The sequence below is a fragment of the Capricornis sumatraensis genome, chromosome 8 (genome assembly GCF_032405125.1).
Source record: "Capricornis sumatraensis isolate serow.1 chromosome 8, serow.2, whole genome shotgun sequence".
In the NCBI taxonomy this organism is placed as follows: Eukaryota; Metazoa; Chordata; class Mammalia; order Artiodactyla; family Bovidae; genus Capricornis; species Capricornis sumatraensis.
In genome coordinates, this window is record NC_091076.1 from 110792281 (window position 1) to 110812862 (window position 20582).

General features: G+C 48.3%; 1 protein-coding gene across 1 annotated transcript in view; it reads left to right on the top strand.

The window, feature by feature from the left end:
- ABCA10 (ATP binding cassette subfamily A member 10) overlaps nucleotides 1-10452 on the top strand; it is a 48571-nt gene extending 38119 nt beyond the window's left edge. The window contains exons 26-37 of the mRNA XM_068976296.1: nucleotides 401-492; nucleotides 1186-1306; nucleotides 1943-2060; nucleotides 2431-2522; nucleotides 3873-4051; nucleotides 4317-4392; nucleotides 4466-4560; nucleotides 5272-5391; nucleotides 5500-5640; nucleotides 7966-8045; nucleotides 9083-9138; nucleotides 9257-10452. Coding sequence (XP_068832397.1) covers nucleotides 401-492; nucleotides 1186-1306; nucleotides 1943-2060; nucleotides 2431-2522; nucleotides 3873-4051; nucleotides 4317-4392; nucleotides 4466-4560; nucleotides 5272-5391; nucleotides 5500-5640; nucleotides 7966-8045; nucleotides 9083-9138; nucleotides 9257-9355 — 1269 coding nt within the window. The 3' untranslated portion in view covers nucleotides 9356-10452. The remainder of the gene's footprint in view (nucleotides 1-400; nucleotides 493-1185; nucleotides 1307-1942; nucleotides 2061-2430; nucleotides 2523-3872; nucleotides 4052-4316; nucleotides 4393-4465; nucleotides 4561-5271; nucleotides 5392-5499; nucleotides 5641-7965; nucleotides 8046-9082; nucleotides 9139-9256) is intronic.
- The last annotated feature ends 10130 nt before the right edge of the window (nucleotides 10453-20582 follow it).

A 20582-nucleotide genomic window follows, 5' to 3' on the forward strand; every position in this document is an offset into this window, starting at 1 on the left:
TGCATATTTACAGTTGGCGTCTCTTCTTGTCTGATGATCCCTAAGTCCTGAATGTCCTTCTTTGTCTCATATCACAGTCTTTGCTTAAGGTCTGTTTCGTCTGATGTGAGCGTTGCTGCATTTGCACGTGAGCCGTCTTTTCATTTGCGTTGCAGGGAATACCTTTTTCCATCCCTGTACTTACAGCGTGTGTCTGTCTCTAGATCTGAAGTGAGTCTCTCGTAGGCAGCATATATATAGGTTGGTTAGATAAACTTTCCCATGTGAGAAGCACTTTATAAGATTTTTATCAAATTTATAAGAAAATGACCAAGGCTCCCATGGCAGAAGGCATTTGTTGCCCATGGAGCTTGAATCCCAAGATGATACTAATGTCCTAATCATTTTTCATTGCCTTTAGCCATACCTTCAGATCATCGTTTTTCTTTTTATTATACGGTGCCTGGAAATGAAGTATGGAAAAGAAACAATGAGGAAAGATCCATTTTTCAGGTTGGGAGAACATTAACATCTGAATATAATTTAAACATTTAATGTGTATAGCAGTTCTTTTAACATTTTATTAGTATGGATTTACTATCCAAACTCTTGGCTAGGCCCACTGGGAAATATTATTCTGAAAAAATAAAACAAAAACAACAAAAAAAGAGAATTACTTTGAATGCAGTAATACACAGTTTCTAAGACACAGGTCTTGTGATTTTAGGCAGTTTGGGTGTTTGTCTTGTGAGCTGCACATGCAGTGGTTAAGCATCAAGCACTGGTTTTTCTCCTGCTTATGAGAAGAACAGCTCTCTGAGTGGAAGACGCAGGAATGAAAAATGAGTTCACTGTGAAATGTTTTGAAAAGGCTCTTGCCAGTTATGGTGATCGTTTATGATGCAATGTGATGATGACCTAGATGGCAACAGACCAAAAAGACCAAGTCTGTATTTGAGAGGATTTAGAGAGCTGGTCGATGGATGGGATAAAAAGTTTTAAAGAGAAGAAATAGTCAAAGAGTATTTAATGGGACTTGGCTACTTGAGAGAGCTGTTACTGTCAAGGAGAATCTTGTATGTCCTTAAGTAATCATTTATATTCTTGTAAAACAGAGAAAAAGACTCAAATCATTGAAGCCGTATTCTCCTGGTAGTGGTTGTACAGTTAGCATTTCATTTTAATGTTATTTTATTTTCTCTGTAGAATCTCTCCAAGAAGAAGGGAATATCGTCGAAACCCAGAAGAACCGGAAGAAGAGGATGAAGACGTTCACAGGGAAAGGGTGAAAACGGCGAACGCGCTCGCTGCGTCCGGCTCGGACGAGGTGAAAACCGCGACTGAGCCTCTGGGGAAGGACTAAAGCAGCCGGCTTGTCCTGTAGACAGAGGGTCGGCTTTCCCTGTGAAAATTTGTCATTCATCCTCAATCCTCCCATGTGTAGTTCTTACTCAGGTCATTATCTTTTGAAGATTCTATCCAGTTATCACTCTTAATTTTCTCTCCTTCCATCTTTTTGGTGGATTTTAATCTTCATTCATCAGAGCAGTTCAAGAATTCTGATATTCTTTTATCAATTTTTAACAAAATCCCGCATCATGAAGAGTTTAAATTCCGTTTTGCTATATATTGAAATTGTCGTGTCGATAAATCTAAATAGCGTATGAGAAAGGAGTAGGTGAATTTATACTGCATTAAAATTAACAAGAAGGGCAATTAATGCAAAAGGCAAGGTTAGCATAACACAAAGGAACTATATTTGCTTAGGAATTAGTTTCATAAGTTGATAAAGAAGTCCTCAATCGTAAATGTACATTTGACAGTTTTATTTGAAACAAGAGGCTGAATTACTATTGGCACAGAAACCTGGTTAAATGCATAGCCTAGGAAATGAAAGGTGGAACGTGAATGCACAAAATGTGCAATGTTTCAGAGGAAAGTCACGCTCTCCCATGCTTTCTAGAAGCCGGTAATATTGGCAAGCTGTTTACGCAAGGAATATAAACAGAAAAGGAAAAGGTGCTTTTCAGCAAGAAGGACGAAAACAGCCGTTCGGAACGTTTCCTTCTGTATTAACAAAGGTTTGGATAATGTTTTGTTTATTAGGATGTTCCTTATTCTCTAGGTTTAGCACTATGAAGGGAAGGATTTTCCATTCTCTCAGTCTGTTCGCATATCTCAGTTAACATGTAATTATAAAAATACTTGACTTGCGGGCAGAGAGATGTTTTTATTTCAAAATCCTGTCCCAGATCAAATGTCAAGACAACCAACTAATCTTGGATCCAGATGTCTGAATGCTTCTCATGTAAATCCGCAGACTTTTCATCAGTATGGAGATGACACAGGTGCTGTCTGCAAACGCTACTTTATTTCAAACATTCTTGAGCTAAGTGATTTTAGGTTAGCCGACTTTTCAAGCACAAAAAGTGACGGTGAACCTTTTTCCAGGTGAAGTGTTGGGACTGCTGGGGCACAGTGGGGCTGGGAAGAGCACTTCTGTCAAGATGATAACTGGGGACACAACGCCGACCGCGGGAGTGGTACGTGGCGTCGGGGGCAGCCCAGCTCACAGCCGGGGAATGTCCTGTTCAGTGTCAGTGGCCTCTTCACGCTCTTCTCATCAGTCAGTCAGACGAGCTCTGTCTTATTGAAGTATAGTTGATTTAGAGTTGTGCCAATATCTGCCATACAGCAGTTCAGTTCAGTCGCTCGGTCAGGTCCGTCCCTTTGCCCCCCCGTGGACCGCAGCACGCCAGGCTTCCCTCTCCAGCAGAGGCGCTCAGTTCTACACATACATACAATCTTTATTTCTTGACATTCTTTTCCATTATGGTTTATCACAAGATGTTGCATACAGTTCCCGGGGCTCCAGTAGGAGCTCGTTGTTTATCCATCCCATGAATATATTTATATATATGTATATAGCTTGCTTATACCAACCCCAAACTCCCAGTTCACCCCTCCCTCCCCACGTCCTCCTTGACAACCACAAGTCTGACCTGTACGTCTGTGAGTTCTCTGCTGCTGCTGCTAAGTCCAGGTCTGTGCAACCCCATAGACGGCAGCCCACCAGGCTCCCCCGTCCCTGGGATTCTCCAGGCAAGAACACTGGAGTGGGTTGCCATTTCCTTCTCCAGTGCATGAAAGTGAAAAGTGAAAGGGAAGTCGCTCAGTCATATCCGACTCTTAGCGACCCCATGGACTGCAGCCTTCCAGGCTCCTCCATCCATGGGATTTTCCAGGCAACAGTACTGGAGTGGGGTGCCATCGCCTTCTCCGTGAGTTCTCTAGACAAGTTTATTTGTGCCGTATTTTAGACTCCACACATATGTGCTAATGTGCGGTATCTGTTTTCCTCTCTCTGACTTCGCTTGGTGAAATACTCTGCAGTCGCGTCCGCGCTGCTGCGGATGGCGTTCCTTCGTGCCTTCTCGTGGCTGCACAGTCCGTCGTGGCCTCATCCCCTCTGTCTGCTGCTCTGTCGATGGGCACGGAGGTTGTCTCCACGTCTTGGCTATTGTGACTAGTGCTGCTCTGAACACAGGGCTGCGTGTGTTTTTTGGGGTGACAGTTGCATCTGGGTGTACGCCCAGGACTGGGCTTGCTGGACCACATGGCAATTGTCTTTCACGTTTCCGAGGAGCCTCCATGCTCTTTTCCGTAGTGGCTGCACCAGCTTGCATTCCCACCAGCAGTGTACGAAGGTTCCCTTTTCTCCACACCCTCTCCAGCATCAAATGATTAAAAAATAAAGAATAAACAGATGAATTTCTAAAACCCCTCTTGCGTGCTGAAGAGGGGCTGTGACTGAACAGCCGTTTCTCCCTCCTTCAGCAGCGGGAGGGCCGCAGCGGCAGGCCGGTGACGCTGACCTTCGCTGTTCGCTGCAGGTGGTGTTCGGTGGCAGCGGAACGCCTCCGGCGCGACAGGCAGGCGGCGGCCCCGGGGATCTGGGGTACTGTCCGCAGGAGGATGCGCTGTGGCCCAGCCTCACGGTCCGGGAACACTTGGACCTGTACGCGGCCGTGAGGGGCCTGGCCGAAGACGAGGCTGCTCTCAGCGTTTCAAGGTGCGGCGCGAAGCCTCCACCAGTGGTTTGTGGCTGGAGGAAGGGGGGGGACACAGAACTTACTCAGGAAATGTGGAAAGGAGATGATGAACTGTGCCTCTAACTTTCATGCAAATAAAATGACTGAAAATCTGAACAAGAACCAAGTCATGACATGTATTGTTTGGGGCCCTGTGAATGAGGCTTCGTGCACGCCTCTCCGACTGAAAGTGCTGGGGTGCCCTAGACATTTTAGGCACGGACGTAATCCGAGTGCTTCCCGCAGGCTGGCAGACGCGCTGAAGCTGCAGGACCAGATGGCGCTCCCCACCAAGGCCTTACCCGAGGGGACCAAGAGAAAGGTAGGAGCGGGCCGGGCTGCCCCCTCTCCACACGCGCCCCCACCGGCGCCGACGCGGCTCCTCTCTCTTGCAGCTGAGCTTCGCGCTGAGCATCCTGGGGAGCCCGGCCGTGCTGCTCCTGGACGAGCCGACCACGGGGATGGACCCCGAGGGGCAGCTGCAGATGTGGTGAGGGGCGTCGGGGCGGCCCTCCAGGTCTAGAGTGGGGCTCATTGAGTTTTCACATTTTCTCCACTAACCTTTGAGGCTCAGACCCTCTATTGTTTGATTCACTGAAACTCAATATATTGATGGCTCAGACAGTGATGAATCTGCCTGCAGTACAGGAGATCCCTGGGTTGGAAAGATCCCCTGGAGAAGGGAATGGCAACCCACTCCAGTATTCTTGCCTGGGGAATCGCGCAGACAGAGGGGCCTGGTGGGCTGCAGTCCATGGGGTCACAAGAGTCAGACCCAACTGAGCAGCTACCACTCACTCCGATTTCCTCAAGGAAGGCAAAAATCGACGTGTTAAGAATCAAATGGACTCTCGAAGGCTCTCGGTTGACTCTCCTTTCTCTTACTAGCCCCCCCGCCGCCTCTTTCTTCCTCTGTTTTATTTTTCAGTTGTTGAAAATCCTACAGTGTGGTGTTTTCCTGCTCTTCAACACAAACACCAAGTTAGGCACCCTTTCCAGACATCTGTTTTTCATTCTGTGAAGCCTGTTGACGTGATGGTATAATTACCTAACACAGGACACGTTTTCTTCTTTCTCTCCAGAGATTTCTTTTCTTGCAGTGTAATCTAGCTTCCTCTTTTGAGGCTGCCTTGGTTGTTCCTGGTCATCCGTTTTCCCAGATGACTTTCGAAGTGCAAACAGTCCGTTTCGCTGTCTCCAGGCAGGCAATCCAGGCCATTGTTAAAAGCTCGGCGAGGGGCGCCCTGCTGACCACCCACTCCATGGCCGAGGCGGAGGCCGTGTGCGACCGTGTGGCCGTCATGGTGTCCGGGAGCCTGAGGTGGGTGCCTGGCTGACGCGTGGACCCCTTCCTCCGCAATCCGCAGGGGCGGGAGAACCCAGGAGGCATCTCTTTTCTTTCAACTCTTCTTTCCCTTCCCTGGACCAGGTGTATCGGTTCCATTCAGCATCTGAAAAGCAAGTTCGGCAAAGACTATTTACTGGAGGTGAAGGTAAAGGCGCTCACCCTGGTGGAGCCTCTGCACATGGAGATCCTCAAGCTCTTCCCCCAGGCTGCTCGGCAGGAGAGGTGAGGGCCGCCCGGCGCAGGGGCCAGGCCCACGGCCTCGGCTCATCCAGAGGGCAGGAAGGGGGAGGCCTGGCTGCCTGCCGGTCACAAACAGGCTGTGGAGGGGCCACTAGGAAGGAGGGAGGGGCCTCCCTGGCCGCCCACCCATAAAGAGTCCGCCTGCGATGAGGGAGGTGGGGCTTTGATCCCCAGGTCGGGAAGATCCCCTGGAGGAGGAAATGGCAACCCCCTCCAGTATTCTTGCCTGGGGAACCCCATGGACAGAGGAGTCGGCAGGCTACAGTCCGTGGGGTCGCAGAGAGGCAGACATGACTGAGCGACTGAGCACCAGCAAGGACGTACAGGAGACAGGCAACAATGGAAGTTATTCTCAGTGAGTGCTTCGTATGAACGGGTGGACAGTAGGTGTGTGCGTGTGTGTGTGTGAGCTGTGGAACGGGAGAGATTGGGGGGGAGTACAAGCTTGATCACCAATTTAGTGGTTTTTTAAAATAGACAATGAAAATTCTGTATCAGTCTATAACATTTCACCAGATATGAAATTACACCGAGAGCTTGAACAGACTCACGTGCCTGGGAAAGGCTGACTGTGCCTTCGTGGGGTTTGAGGTGTCCCTGGGCTCTGCAGGCAGGGGCACGGGAGTGGGCGGCAGCTCCTGCTCCACTCGGGGCTTGGGTTTCTCTCCCTCTCACTCCTTTGGCCCCGTCAGCCCTTGGTCGCGGCCCACGGGCTCCCCCCGACTCACGTGGACTCTTCCTTGTGGCCCGCGGACTCTAGCTTTGGCCTGTGGGTCTAGCTGCTCCTCGGCGTGCGGGATCTTAGTTCCCCAATCAGGGATCAAACCTGAGCCCCCCTGCATTGCAGGGTGGATTCCTAACCCCTGGACCACAGGGAACGTCCCTGACTCTATCTTAAATTGATTGATTATAAATCATTTGACCCTCCCTATAGTTCCTCTGGGCTTCCCTTGTGGCTCAGATGGTAAAGAATCTGCCTGCCATGTGGGAAATCCAGTTTCAAGTCCCAGGATGGGAAATGGAATGGCTCCTTTAAAGTTGTGTGAGGTCAGCTGTGAGTTACAAATAAAGATGAGCAAATAGCTTACTGAACCGGAATAGCAGGTGAATAGCAGGCTGAACTGGAACTCCACTGAAAGCTGCACAAGGCTCTTACGGTGCTTGAGTCCTTTGGAGGAAAGAGTATCAGCAAAGGAAGATGCGAATGAATGAGGGGAGGACGTTGAGGGCGGACTTGAAGGCTGAGCAGGTGTGGCCGGTGGAAGAATGGGGATAAGAGTCACTCTTCTGAGAAAACATCACGTGTAAACGCTCAAGTCAAGAGTGAGCTCTGTGCACAGAAGACGGAGAGAATGCTCACATCCGTGATGTGTAAAGAGATGTCTGTGCATGTGTTCTCTGTGTCCCTGTCTGCTCTGCAAATAGCTTCATCTGTACCGTTTCTCTAGATCCCACACACATGCGTTAATGTACAATATTTACTCTTCTCTTCAAGGGGGAAGGGGCTGTGGGATGAATCAGGGAGATGATTGATGGTATGTATAAAATAGACAATTAGTGAGAACCTACTGAAGATCACGGGGAACCCATCTCAATGCTCTGTGGTGATCTAACGGGAAAGAAATGCAAACCAGAGGGGACAGTGTGTGTGCCTATATGAGGCTGGCTCATCCTGCTGCACAGTAACACAACACTGTAAAGCAGCTATGCTCCAGTAAAAATTAATTTAAAAACCCCAAAACAAAGACAGAATAAATAATAAAGGGAGAAAGTTATTAAGTGTGTGTGAATTTTATTTAATTCTTTTGAGAAGTCTAGAAGAGAAAGACCAAAGAATGTTCACTGAATTGTGCAACATGAGGTCCTGGATGAACATACTTGGGAAGGCTAGAGGTCAAGGAAGAATTTTTTAATGGGAGAGAGCTCTACAAGTTTTAATTCTTGTACAAAAGATTGAAAAGAGGAAAATTTGATTAAAAGGTCCCAGGGAGCATAGAAAGATTGGCTTTTGAGAGTAAGAAATAAAATACAAAAGAAAGACACCACAGGCTGAGTGTGAAAACGTATCAGAGTGATTTTTCAGAATTTATCTTGAACAATAAGTTAGGGGCAAGCAGATTTTTGTTGTGATCAGATTTTTATGACTAAAGATAATTTTTTGGCTTAGATTCATGCTTTATCAAATTAAGCTATTTGCCTTTAATTTAAAGGAAACTTTTTAAAAATTCTTTGGTTATTTTAGCTGTCAAATCCTTCCCAATATTGTAATGTTGAAGGATAGTAACTCTCACTCTTTCCTCCTCCCAGGTATTCGTTCGTGATGGCATATAAATTACCCATAGAGGATGTTCACCCTCTATCTCAGACCTTTTCCAAATTAGAGGCAGGTAAGTTTAGACTGTTGAAACTTAATGTACTGGAAATATTTTCATGTGGAATGCATATCAGATAACTTCAAGTACAACACTTACAGCATCAATCAAACCTTGGAAAATTTCCACTGGAATAGTCTTAAAAATCTTAAAGGGAATGCATAGACTTGGCTTCACACCGCCCGATTCCCCCTCTGCTCACAAGGAAATAAGTCAGAACACTCTATCCTGGTTCCCTTGCATACCATTGGAGCATAATTATTGTTGTGCCGTCCCAAAGAACACCAAGGTGAGCTTCTGGCAGCTCCGTGTTTGTCAAAGTCAGAGGCACAAGGAGCGGAGACTTGGCGCCACGGATTCAGTCTAGCTGTGAATCCCTTCTCCATTGATCCGTGTGTTTGTGTCAGTGCTGGGACGGCTGAAAAACACACAGGGGTGAGACGTGGCCAGTCAGGGTCGGAGAGGCGGTTCTGAACTGGTTTCAGAGACACTGATCACAGCTCGCGCTGGGTGTTTATGGGACCTTGACATGCAAGAGGCATGGCATTTACTGAACGGGGACCAGCAGGGAAGTATACTCCACGGATCTATAAATACAAGCTGAAGGAGCAGAGGCTGAGACGGTTAGATGGCCTCACTGACTCACTGAGCCTACTGCGGGAGACAGTGAGGGGCAGGGAAGCCTGGCGTGCTGCGGTCCACGGGGTCGCAAAGAGCTGGACACAACTTAACTGCTAAACCGCAACACGGCAGTGCTCAGCAGTGATGTGGAGGCCAGAGTGCGCAGGCAGAGACTCAGACACTGCGCGCTGAAATAGGACGCGCGGTCCTCGTTGGTGAGGAGGAGGCTTACGGGGCATTTACGCGTGAATGCAGTGCTCTTTTGACTAGCCGTATCAGCACTCTTTAATTCATCCTTCAAGAAAATTCAGTTTACTTGGCCCATATCTTAAAGTATCTCCTGGATTCGAAGCTGCTGTTAATGTTGCCGGCTTTGAAAGTGCTTCTGTTGACAAGTGTGCAGGCCCTAACGTCAGCCCCTTTACTCGCAGTGAAACAGGCCTTCGACCTGGAAGAATACAGCCTTTCCCAGGCCACCTTGGAGCAGGTGAGGTTTTCAACCCTCGAGCATCAACCCCGGGAATCTTTGTGTGAGTCTCTGGGAACTCCCACCTTTCAGAAACACCCTGACATGTTCGTTCCCTTCTTTATTTTCTCCGACTTAGGTATTCTTAGAACTCTCCAAAGAGCAGGAGCTGGGGAATATGGATGACGACGTTGATACGACAGTCAGATGGAAACTTCTGCCGCAGGAAGAGTCTTAAGACCCTGGGCCTCCTCATGTCACATGTTAGCTCTCACTGCGTCCTCAGTTCCCGTAACTGCAGAAGAAACTCATGTTACTGAAGTTAACAGAACATTCAGTAGTTCAGACATTCAATAACGGTTAAGGGTTTTAGATTTTTTTATTTGATGTGGACCATTTTTAAAGACTTTATTGAATTTGTTACAGTACTGCTTCTGTTTTAAGTTTGGGTGTCTTGCCCGGGTGTCACGTGGGATATCCGCTCCTGGACCCGGGATGGAACCCACACCCTCTCTGTTGGAAAGAGAAGTCTTAACCACTGGATCTCCAGGGAAACCCCATGATCAAGGTTTTACATGGCTTTTTAAATTTTAGAATGGAGAGAAGAGGCAAAGATAGACGTAGCGGACAAAATTAATGTAATCAGACGTTACACAGATTAGGCCTGTTTTGTGTTTAATTCATAAATCACATGATGTTAGACAAGTGCTGTGTTGTTCAATAAGGCTGACTGCTCAGCACGTGTTACAAATAAAACCTTGTAGGCTTTTAAACCCTAGACTTTAAGCTTATCATCTTTCTAAAGCATTATTTACTTGAGTGAGTGAAGTTGCTCAGTCATGTCCGACTCTTTGCGACCCCATGGACTGTAGCCTACCAGGCTCCTCCATCCATGGGATTTTCCAGGCAAGAATACTGGAGTGGGTTGCCATTTCCTTCTCCAGTGATTTACTTAGTACCAACTTAATGTGACACGGACTGTCAGAAGATCTAAAAAGTTGATAGGTGAAAGGACACAGCGTAACTTTTAGATTTAATCATATAGTCTGATTATAAAATAAATAAATGCTACTTTCAGGGTGTATAGAAATTATGTGAGTAAAGGTAACAGGAATCTGTAGTAAAACCACAGTAAATATTTCGGCTGACCTATGTTCAACATGCTTTCAGGAGTACTTTTTCGAAGTTGGCATCAGTGAGCCTAGTAATTCTTTGTGTTTCTCACGTACATTTCCGGGATGCCTCCCATATCGCTATAGCCCTTCTGCGTTCTGTAGCAACCCCATGGCATTCCTCTGACGTTCTACCATGTCAGCCTTTTTCCTGTTCCCTGACAGTCTGGTTCCATGCACATTTCTAAATAAAGCTGGGATGCGCTGCGTTGAAGTCTCATTTGATATAGTCTTAAGAGTACGGAGCTCAAAGAGCAACTCTTAGCTCTCCGCTCTGTGAGACTTTGCTGTCTGTTTTCTGACCGGTAGAAAAAGTCAGTGTCCGTCCTCGGCTTGCGAGCCAAGCAAGCAGCAGGAGCTTCTCATCGCGGCTCCTTCTTGACTCTGCCTTTGCCCGCCTGCTGACCTCTCTTATCTGCCCTGTGGGCAGCTCCTTTGTCTCCAGCTTGGCGCTGACTCAGAGGTGAGATTGGTCCCCTTACCAAGATGCCTTACAAACGGCTCTTTCCGCCGCTTTTGGGGGATTTGTTTCGTGGCTGTGATGGATCATCACCATTGGTCAAACCAGGAGCTCAGTGAAGAGCAGCAGCTTCCTCCTGACCCGGGAGAGTGCCCGAAGTGTGCGTGAAAATTTGACATGTATTTCAAGCCAGATGTTATTTCGTATACATTACAGTTAGTCCCCTAGACACGAATGAGTTCCATTCCAAGAGCATGTTCGTACGTCCAGTTTGTTCAAAAGTCCAACACAGTTAGCCTAGGTACCCAACTAACACAGTCATCTACACAGTCCTGTACTGTAGCAGGTTTATAATACTTTTCACACAAATAATACGTTAAAAACAAACAGAAAAGTGGAGCACTTTTCACCATACAGTACAGGGCATGGAAAAGTGCAGCGGTGCAGAAGGACAGCTGGCACACGGGCTGCCGTCAGCGGACGGGCAGGAAGAGCCGCTGACCGGGGGACACGGAGGTGGGGACGGCAGAGCCGAGGGGTTGCCAGCAGCAGGAGGCGGGGTGCGAGCCGCATGTCGCTCACGCCCGACGTTGGTGGGACAGCATCTGGTTCCTTAAAAGAGGAGCTTGGCGAAAAGCAGCACCTGCCGCTGTCCACAAACGTTCTCACTCCAGTCGAACAGGAAATGGTCAAATGAGACGCAGCGGGCTGTGCGACATCCTCGGACGCAGCCCTTTGCCAGCCGACACCGTCAGCTGTCAGAGAAAGTCACCTCCTCTAGCAGATTTCTTTCAGCTGCTTTGAGCAGGGCGCCCTGGACTTCCACTTTGTGAATTTCCTGCTGCTATGAATGGGGACCATGCAACTCTGCTCAGCTTCATCCCTTCTGCCCCTAAAATGGTGGCCACAGAAAAGGCATGGTACCACCACCAGGAAAGCACAGTTTGGAAATAGTAGGTAGAACTTCTCCGTGTTTCCAGCACGATGTCTTAGAATCCTCACATCCTTAGGGATTTCGTATTTCACAAATCTCTATGCCTGGTAGCATTTCTTGGGTTCCTGGGTTTCTCCAATGGCAAGAGCTGGACTCACTTGCTGACTTAGGTAAGGAGGGGCTTGTTGTAAGCCCACGCGTAGCCCAGAATAGCAGCAGGCCTTTAAGAGCCGGCCTGAAGGTCTTCCTGCAGGCAGAGGCCCCCGTGTGCCCCTGACCTGGAGCGTGTGCGGCCTTGCTGTGCGTCGTGACAGGCTGACCTCCTCCAGGTGCCCGGCTCAGTGCGTCTGCGCCCAGCCTCCTTCTGCTTAAAGTCCTTGCTTACTTCAAGTCTCCTTATGCCACGGCCTCCTCTGTCCCTCCTGCCTCCTCTCCTCTCTCCGTGGTCCTTGGCTTCCTCTGGTTCCCAGTGCTCATTCCAGAGAGCTGAAGCTTGAGACTGGCTTTGCTTCTACTTGGACATCTTTACAACCAACAGCACACAGGCTAAATGCGAGGCCGTGGGTCCACCATACAAATGATGGTCAGCCCTCCGTTAAGAATGACACTGGGCCTTCCCTGGCGGTCCAGTGGCTGAGATGCCATGCTCCCAACGCAGGCGGCTCAGGTTCCATCCCTGATCAGGGAACCAAGAGCTTGCACGCTGCCACAAAGATCAAGGATTCTGAGTGCCACAGCTAAGAGCTGGAGCAGCCAAAGAAATGAATAAATAATCTTTTTTAGAAAAAGAAGCGCCTGGCCTCGTCCCTCCGGAGGGCAGTTTCCCCTGAGGCAGCTGTGAAGTACTGTGTTCATCATGTTCAATAAAACCCATCGGAGTTCAGCTCCTACACAGAGTGCGCGTCCTTCCACACAGCCCTTCCTCCCATTGCAGATACATGAAATTTCAGGTAAAATAGGACAAAACCACGTCAATACCTTAAGTTCAATACGCTTCAGCCTGTGTCACAGGGACCCAGCATCATACTGAATCTGGATGTCAACCACCAAGAGTGCAAATGGGGTCTGTGTGCCCACCTGAGATGCGGTGGTTTATTGTGGGTGAGAAGCAAGGACTTAGGACAACAATTCTGCATGAAGCCAGCTCCTGTGAAAGGCCACTCAGGCTGGGGCGGGGGATGCCCACCACCTGGGAAGCTGGTCCCAACACTGGCTAGGAAAAAAGTCTGAGCTGTAATCAAGTAGCAGGACAAGAATTTATCCTATCCATGTGGTCCAGGAATCCCAACTGAAAAAGTCAACCTGTGTCATCAGAAACACGAGCCAACAAGTATCAGTGAGGATGTGGAGAGACTGGAGCACCTGTGCGCTGTGGTAGAGACGTCAGCTGGGGCAGCTGCTGTGAAAAACAGGATGGAGTGTCCTTAAAAAGTCAAAACCAGAACGATCGTATGATCCAGCAAGCCCACCAGTGGTTGCATATCCAAAGGAACTGGAAACAGGATATTGAAGAGGTGTCTGCCCTTCCCCGCTCACTGCCACGTCACTCACAAGAGCAATGACGAGGAAGCCGCCTGAGCGTCCTTTGGCAGATAAAGGTCACACACACACACACACACACACACACACACAGAGGAGCACTACTCAACCACAGGAAAGCGGGATATCCAGCCACTGGTAACGGCATAGAAGGAACTTGAGGGCATCATCCTAGTGAACTTAGAGAAAGACAAAGCTGTGTGATCTCACTTAAATGTGGAGTCTAGGGAAGCCAGACTCACAGACGCCGTAGAGCGGGGGTCTCCGGGCTGGAGCGTGGGAGAAATGTGGAGACACTTGTCAAAGGATGTAAACTTCAAGCTATAAGTGCATACTCCTGGGGACCTCACGTGCCTCAGGATGACCTTCGTTAACAATACTACAGTTGCTAAGAGGGTAAACCCTAAACAGCCTCACCACAGAAAAGCAACGGTAACATGTGACGCCATGGCAAGAGCACGACGTTGTGTTAGCCAACGGAGAAGGCGATGGCACCCCCTCCAGCGCTCTTGCCTGGAAAATCCCATGGATGGAGGAGCCTGGTAGGCTGCACTCCATGGGGTCGCTAAGAGTCGGACACGACTGAGCGACTTCCCTTTCACGTTTCACTTTCCTGCATTGGAGAAGGAAATGGCAACCCACTCCAGTGCTCTTGCCTGGAGAATCCCAGGGACGGGGGAGCCTGGTGGGCTGCCGTCCATGGGGTCGCACAGAGTCGGACACGACTGGAGCGACTTAGCAGTAGCAGCAGCAGTGTTAGCTAACACACATCACCATTTTTTGATATAGGAGTGTATCAGATCAGAACTTTGTATATCTTAAAAACTTATACAGTGCTGTATGCGGGTTACATCTCAGTAAAGGTGGGGGGTAGTCAGCCTGAAAGGGGCCAGTGGAACAGCTAGGAGGCACAGGAGGTCACGCAGACAATAAAGTTAGGCAGACAACAAGGTCTGTGCAAAATGTGGCTGGTTCCCGAAGCAGCAGGAGAGCCGACCGACACAGAGGCCATCCTGAAAGGAGTCAGAGGCAGCAGTGAGGCGGCAGGCTGGCCAGAGGCAGAGCCCACGGGCATTGCCAACACCCAGGAGTCCGTGACACGCAGCGTTTGCAGCAGGGCAGACGCTGATGGGTGAGCACAGAAGCCAGTGCCTCGGATGATGCAGCAGAGGATGGCTCCGGATGGACTGAAAATGCTCACGGTCTCCGGGACGCGCTGAGCGGAGCTCTCTGTGCTGTGCAGGCTCCTGCTGGCAGTGCTCACACGTCGGGGGGTGAGGGTGGGAGGGCGCCCCACGAGGAAGGGGGCGCGAGCGTTCACCCAGCTCACTCTGTACGGCAGTCACCGACATGACGTCGTAAAGCAGCTCTACCCCAATCGAGACGTAAATCTAGTGGCTGCAGATAAAATGAATGGACGTTTACGGCCTAGAAGTTCTCAGTGTCTCCCTCCATCCGGTTTTTGGAAATTGTTGTAAAATATATGCATAAGATTTGCTGGAAATAAACCAGGCACAGGTATTATAGGAGTAGGAACATTTATAGGAAATAACCTCGAACAGGCAAATTCACAGAAGTGGACAGAATAATAAAGGCTCAGGGTGAATGGGGAGTTAATAGTTTCAGATTTCCTGTTTTGGATAATGAAAAAGTTTTGGAACCAGATAGTGATGATGGTTGCACAATATTGGGAATGTAAGTAATGTCACAGAATTGTACACTTAAAAATGGTTCTGATGGCACATTTACCCTTTCTGTTTTCTAAAATATAATTTAAAATAATTCTGACATAATACATGGTTGCTATAAAAAAATCATACAATGTAAAGCAATCTAAGCTATGGAAATTCTCTTGCTTAGTTAATACATTTTCCTATCCTATACACATAGGATACTAGCAAGTCACTTGTTCTGAAATTGTCTTATTTAACAACACACTGTGAACACCACACCTTCTCGTCTGCTTGTATTTGTGTGGCATTGCTTGTGCTGCCTGTGTTATTTCAGTGTTTGGACGTGCCCACAATATTTAGTTGAAAATTGATCGAAAGACGTTTAGGTTCTTTCTAAACCTCCCTTTGGAAATAACGCTGCAACTAAGGCGATTGCACGTAGGTCTTTGGTGACTGTCTTCCTGCTCCCTTGGAGTCTGTTGCTGGAATGCCTGGGTCAGAGGCTTTGTCCGGGCCTAGGCTTTTGGCCTAGGAAGGCTGAAAGGCTCCCTGGAGTGTCTCTTGCATTGGCAGACAGGTTCTTTACCACTGAGCCACAGACCTGTATTCTATTTGCTCTCGATAAAATGAAAAAAGGAAACCAAAAAAGACGGCATGCGTGGATCGCCGTCTCCGATGGATGAACAGTGTGATCGGTGGAAGGGGAGTGGAATCTGAGAAACCTGTTCTCCCTCTTCGGGGGGGCGGGGGGGTGGGGGGCGTTCCTGGATGCATGAGCAAGCTTGGGGACGTCCCACCTGGCACTGAAGCGAGATCCTAGGCAAAGAATGTTCATTCTCCTAGGGACGTGATATTACATTTCTCCCTCCTCAGAGCCAGCCTGAGGAGAAGAAGGAGGATCACACGGAGTGAAAAAAAGCGTCTCATCAGCGAACACCATCCCTGCAATGACCACACAGGACGTAATGGAAGCTGCGAAAAAAAAGAAAAGTAACAGTGACCAGATCGGCTTCCAAGAGGGTCCACGACACTGACTGCTATGCTGAGCAATCTCTGTGTGATCTCTGTGATATGGAAAAAGTTTTGGCCGGAAGAGGAGAATTTGACTAGAGAAAGATTGAGCCTTAATATAATAGTCAGCAAAGCTCTCTACAGACAGTAACACAAACTCCAGAAGCAGGGACATTCTTAAAAACTGCTGTTTCGAGCTCTGCGTGAGTCCCATTCAGAAGTGCTGGCTGAGCTCGCGTCAGTTTCCACTTCTGCGGGGCCAGCTTATCTCCTCTCGTCAGGCTCACGGGCTGGGCCCGGAGCAGCTGTACGTCTCCCATGTGACTCCAAATCGAGGATAACAGCAGCCTGGAGCGCTGCCAAGCCCGGCCAGGTCCCCCCCGAGGTCCGAGTGAGTGCCGATGTGCCGGCAGCTGGGGAAACTTTACAGACACGTCCACAAACTCCTCGTGCTGAAATTCTGTCCTCGGGCAACGCTGTTACAATCCTGACACTTGATACTAGAGATTCCGGCCACAGGTAGGTGTCTGTATATGTTCTTCATGAAGCAGGTAAGCGAGATGTGGAAGCTTGTACGAGAAAAGGCAAAAAAGGAGAAGCAGCTGACGGATGCCTACAGCGACTGCTGTGGCTAAAATTCCAGAAATCTCGTGGCTAGAGGCTAACAAGCCGCCAAGATGCTAAGCTCTAGTTTACTCGAAAGCTTCTTTATTTAGAAAGTGAGTCATGACCACGTATTTTGTTTTGCTTCATTCAGGTTCGTTTATAATCTTGGACAACCAAGCCACCCAAAGCTCACCCTGTTTCTGAACACACGGAGATCGCTCTCTGCCATGAACCGGAAAGCTTAGTCTAGGAGCCAGCGGACCCAGCCACGCTGGTAAGAAAGAAGCGGTACCGACCGTCTCCACTAGGGGTCCTCCGGGAGGAGACCCTTCCTCGCATAGACCTTCAGGGCCTGGCCTCTCGCTCTACCACAGTTGCCAGGCAACACCCCAGTTGTGGTTAAACCTGCACGACGGAGATCAGCCCTGAGAGAAGACATACATGAACAAAATGATTCAAAGGGCTCGATTCTTCGTACTTACCTGTTTACTCATTCATTTGGCCACGTTGCATCTCGGTTGCAGCAGGCAGGATCTTCCGCTGCCGCGCGTGACTTCTCTAGGTGCGGTGCCCAGGCTCAGTGGTTGCAGTGAGTGGGTTCTCTGCAGCGGCTCATGGGCTCCGGAGGGCACGAACTCTGTAGCTCTACAGCATGTGAGATCTTAGTCGCCCACCAGGGATCGAACTGGTGTCCCCTGCATTGCAAGGCGGATTCTCAACCACTGGGCACCAGGGAAGTCCCCCAGAAGTCTCACTTTAAGTGAATGAACTTGCCTTCCATGGAGCCACAGTTCTGCCTGCCCACTCCGCTGCACCCCCCGACATAGTCACTCTTTCACTGAATTGGATAACCAACTCAGTGACGTCGCCAAACACACTGCTTCTCAGACTCGAACACCTCATTCTTTTCTTAAACTCTCAGGAGAAGACATTGCCTTCCTCTTGACTGTGAAATGAAAGCAATTACAAGAGGGCATCTTCACATGCTTCACAGCCTCAGCCCCAGCCAGGCTGCCTTGGGCTTCCCTGGTGGTCCAGATGGTAAAGAACCCGCCTCCAATGCCGGAGACCTGGGTTCAGTCCCTGGGTTGGGAAGATCCCGTGGAGGAGGGCATGGCACCCCACTCTCCAGTATCTTGCCTGGAGAATTGCGTGGTCAGAGGAGCCTGCGGGGCTACAGTCCATAGGGTTGCACAGCACACTGGCTTTCTTCCCATTCCCGTGCGTGTGACGGAACAACATTCCTCTGCGTAAGGCCGAGATCCACACCTGCGCTCCTGGTTCCACCACCATCGCCACTATCCCCCTCATTCAAGCACATTCAAATGCCTGCCCACCCACAAGGGCTGCCTGTTAGGTGGCATGGAGGTTCCCAGTGGAGCACAAGGGCTGCCTGTTAGGTGGCATGGAGGTTCCCAGTGGAGGGCCGTAACCCAAATAACTCTGGGTCCCCGAGACAACCTCAGGGGAAAACAGTGGCATGATGCTGTCGTGAAATCCTGTTATTATCCGTTCCCACGTCAAGTTCATCTGTGGTCCCAACTAGCAATTATAACTCTACCAAGTCATAGAAATCTCTAAGATTCCTAAATCTCTAAGAATTCTCTAAGATTCTAAATTGCTAAGATTCAGCAGATCTGAAGAAATGTGGAGTGGACTGAAAGCTCTGCTTCCTCTTTCACAAGACTGTAAATGAACACTGTGTTGTTGTTGCGCGGTCGCTAAGTAATGCCTGACTCATTGCGACCTCGTGGACCGCAGCACGCCAGACTTCCTCATCCTTCTCTATCTCCCTGAGCTTGCTAAAACTCATGTCCATGGAGTCGGTGATGCCATCCAACCATCCCATCCTCTGTTGTCCCCTTCTCCTCCTGCCTTCAATCTTTCCCAGCATCAGGGTTTTTTCCAATGAGTCATCTCTTCGCATCAGGTAGCCAAAGTTTTGGAGCTTCAGCTTCAGCATCAGTCCTTCCAATGAATATTCAGGGTGGATTTCTTTTAGGATTGACTGGTTTGATCTCCTTGCTATCCAAGGGACTTTCAAGAGTCTTCTCCAGCATCACAGTTTGAATGCATCAGTTCTTCAGCACTCAGCCTTGTTTATGGTCCAACTCTCACATCTGTACATGACTATTGGAAAAACCATAGCTTTAACTGTACAGACCTTTGTTGGCAAAGTGATGTCTCTGCTTTTTAATATGCTGTCTAGGTTTTTCATAGCTTTCCTTCCAAGGAGCAAGCGTCTTTTAGTTTCATGGGTTGGGAAGATCCCCTGCAGGAGAGCATGGCAGCCCACTCCAGTGTTCTTGCCTGGAGAAGCCCATGGACAGAGGAGCCTGGCGGGCCACAGTCCATGGGGTCGAAGAGAGGTGGACATGACTGAAGCGACTTAGCGCAGCACAGCACATGTTTTGAAAACTCACAGCAAAATAGTTGTTGAATTTTTATTTGTTTTTAGTTCTGCATAGGATACACTGATGTTCTAATCTGAGGACTCACATCTTCAATTCCACAAAAACATCATACCTTCGCTTATTTATTCCCTGTATGGTCCCTGTTATAAAATGCCTATTGAGCACTGCACAGTCCTGTGAAGCTTTTAGATTTGTGCAGAGGCGCGAGGTCCAGCTCTATAACCTGTGGCGGACAGAGTCAAGGTCAGGGGGAATGGATGCGCCTCTCTGGACTCTTGTGTTTCTGACGTGGCATTCACAGTGTTGGCCTTAAGTTTTCTCGGTTTTGGCCTGTAACGATGCGCCTCCATTTCTTTCTGGTTCTTCCAACCATTCTTCCTTATTTTCTTCTGTTTTTTCTTCTCCCTTTTTAAAGTTTGGTCACACATCTGAACTTCCATATTTTACTCTCTATTTCAGTGTGTTTCTAGCTGGAAGTCGGGCCTTTCCTCATCACAGAAGGTCATATTGATGGTGACTGCCTCAGGTTTCAGTAAGGAAAATAGCACCCCCGCCCCCAATAAAAATAAATCAGAATAAGGACGTCAAGAAAGAGGAATAGAAAGAACACTCAAGAGCAATGATAAGAACTGAAACAAGTGAAATACATGTAACTAATTATTGATACGGTAGTTGTGAATCTCAACGTAACTGTAAGAAGTGAAGTGAAAGTTGCTCAGGCGTGTCCGACTCTTTGTGACCCCACGGATTACACAGTCCATGGAGCTCTCCAGTGGGTAGCTGTTCCCATCTCCAGGGAATCTTCCCAGCTCAGGGATCGAACCCAGGTCTCCCACATTGCAGGTGGATTGTTTACCAGCGGAGCCACAGGGAGTCTATAGGATCTAAAACAAGTGTAACAACAAAATTAATAAAAACCCAAAATATATTTCAGGCGATTTAAAGGAAACTTAGATTTTTTTTTTGTGGGTCATTGATCTTTCATTGATACAGAACTTTTAACAGTGTTTACAAACTTCTGCCCCATCCCCTTTCCCTGAGACATTTAGAACATCTGCATTTCTAAGTTTTTGCCAGTTTTTAGTGTAAAAGACACGTGCTATTTCACTGTTGACTATTTTCAAAACCAGAGCTAATTACCAAGGAGAGAAATGTCTATACAAAATATCATGACTTTAAATGTTTGTCTTAAAATTATACCTCTTTTCTCCAGAACGTATCTCAGCTTCGTGAATATTAACATCTGTGCCTTGGGAGCTATGTCAAATATTTGAGATTTCCCAATTCACAGACTTTGGTCTCTTGTTTCGTGGTTTACTTTGGCGGGTCAAGAAAAGTTTGTCACTCTTGACAAAGATAGACGATATAACGGGAATTGAATATATTTCAGTTTTTCCCCTAGTCGTCACGTGTAAAAATTGACCTGAATCTTTTCCTAATTTTTTTTTTCAGTCCTTAGCAATCCACCTACTTTTGTTTTGCTCAGATGCCTTATGAAATCCTGTACCCATGATGCAAGGAGCAGGAGATAGGGATTCATTCATAATTCTCCCCTAGTCCAACTTAGATGTCTCTCCAAGGCAGGCTATGGATTGCTTAGCAATCCAATTGTGTTTCAGGGAAAAAGATAAAGGAAAACAAAACAACTCAGCTCCC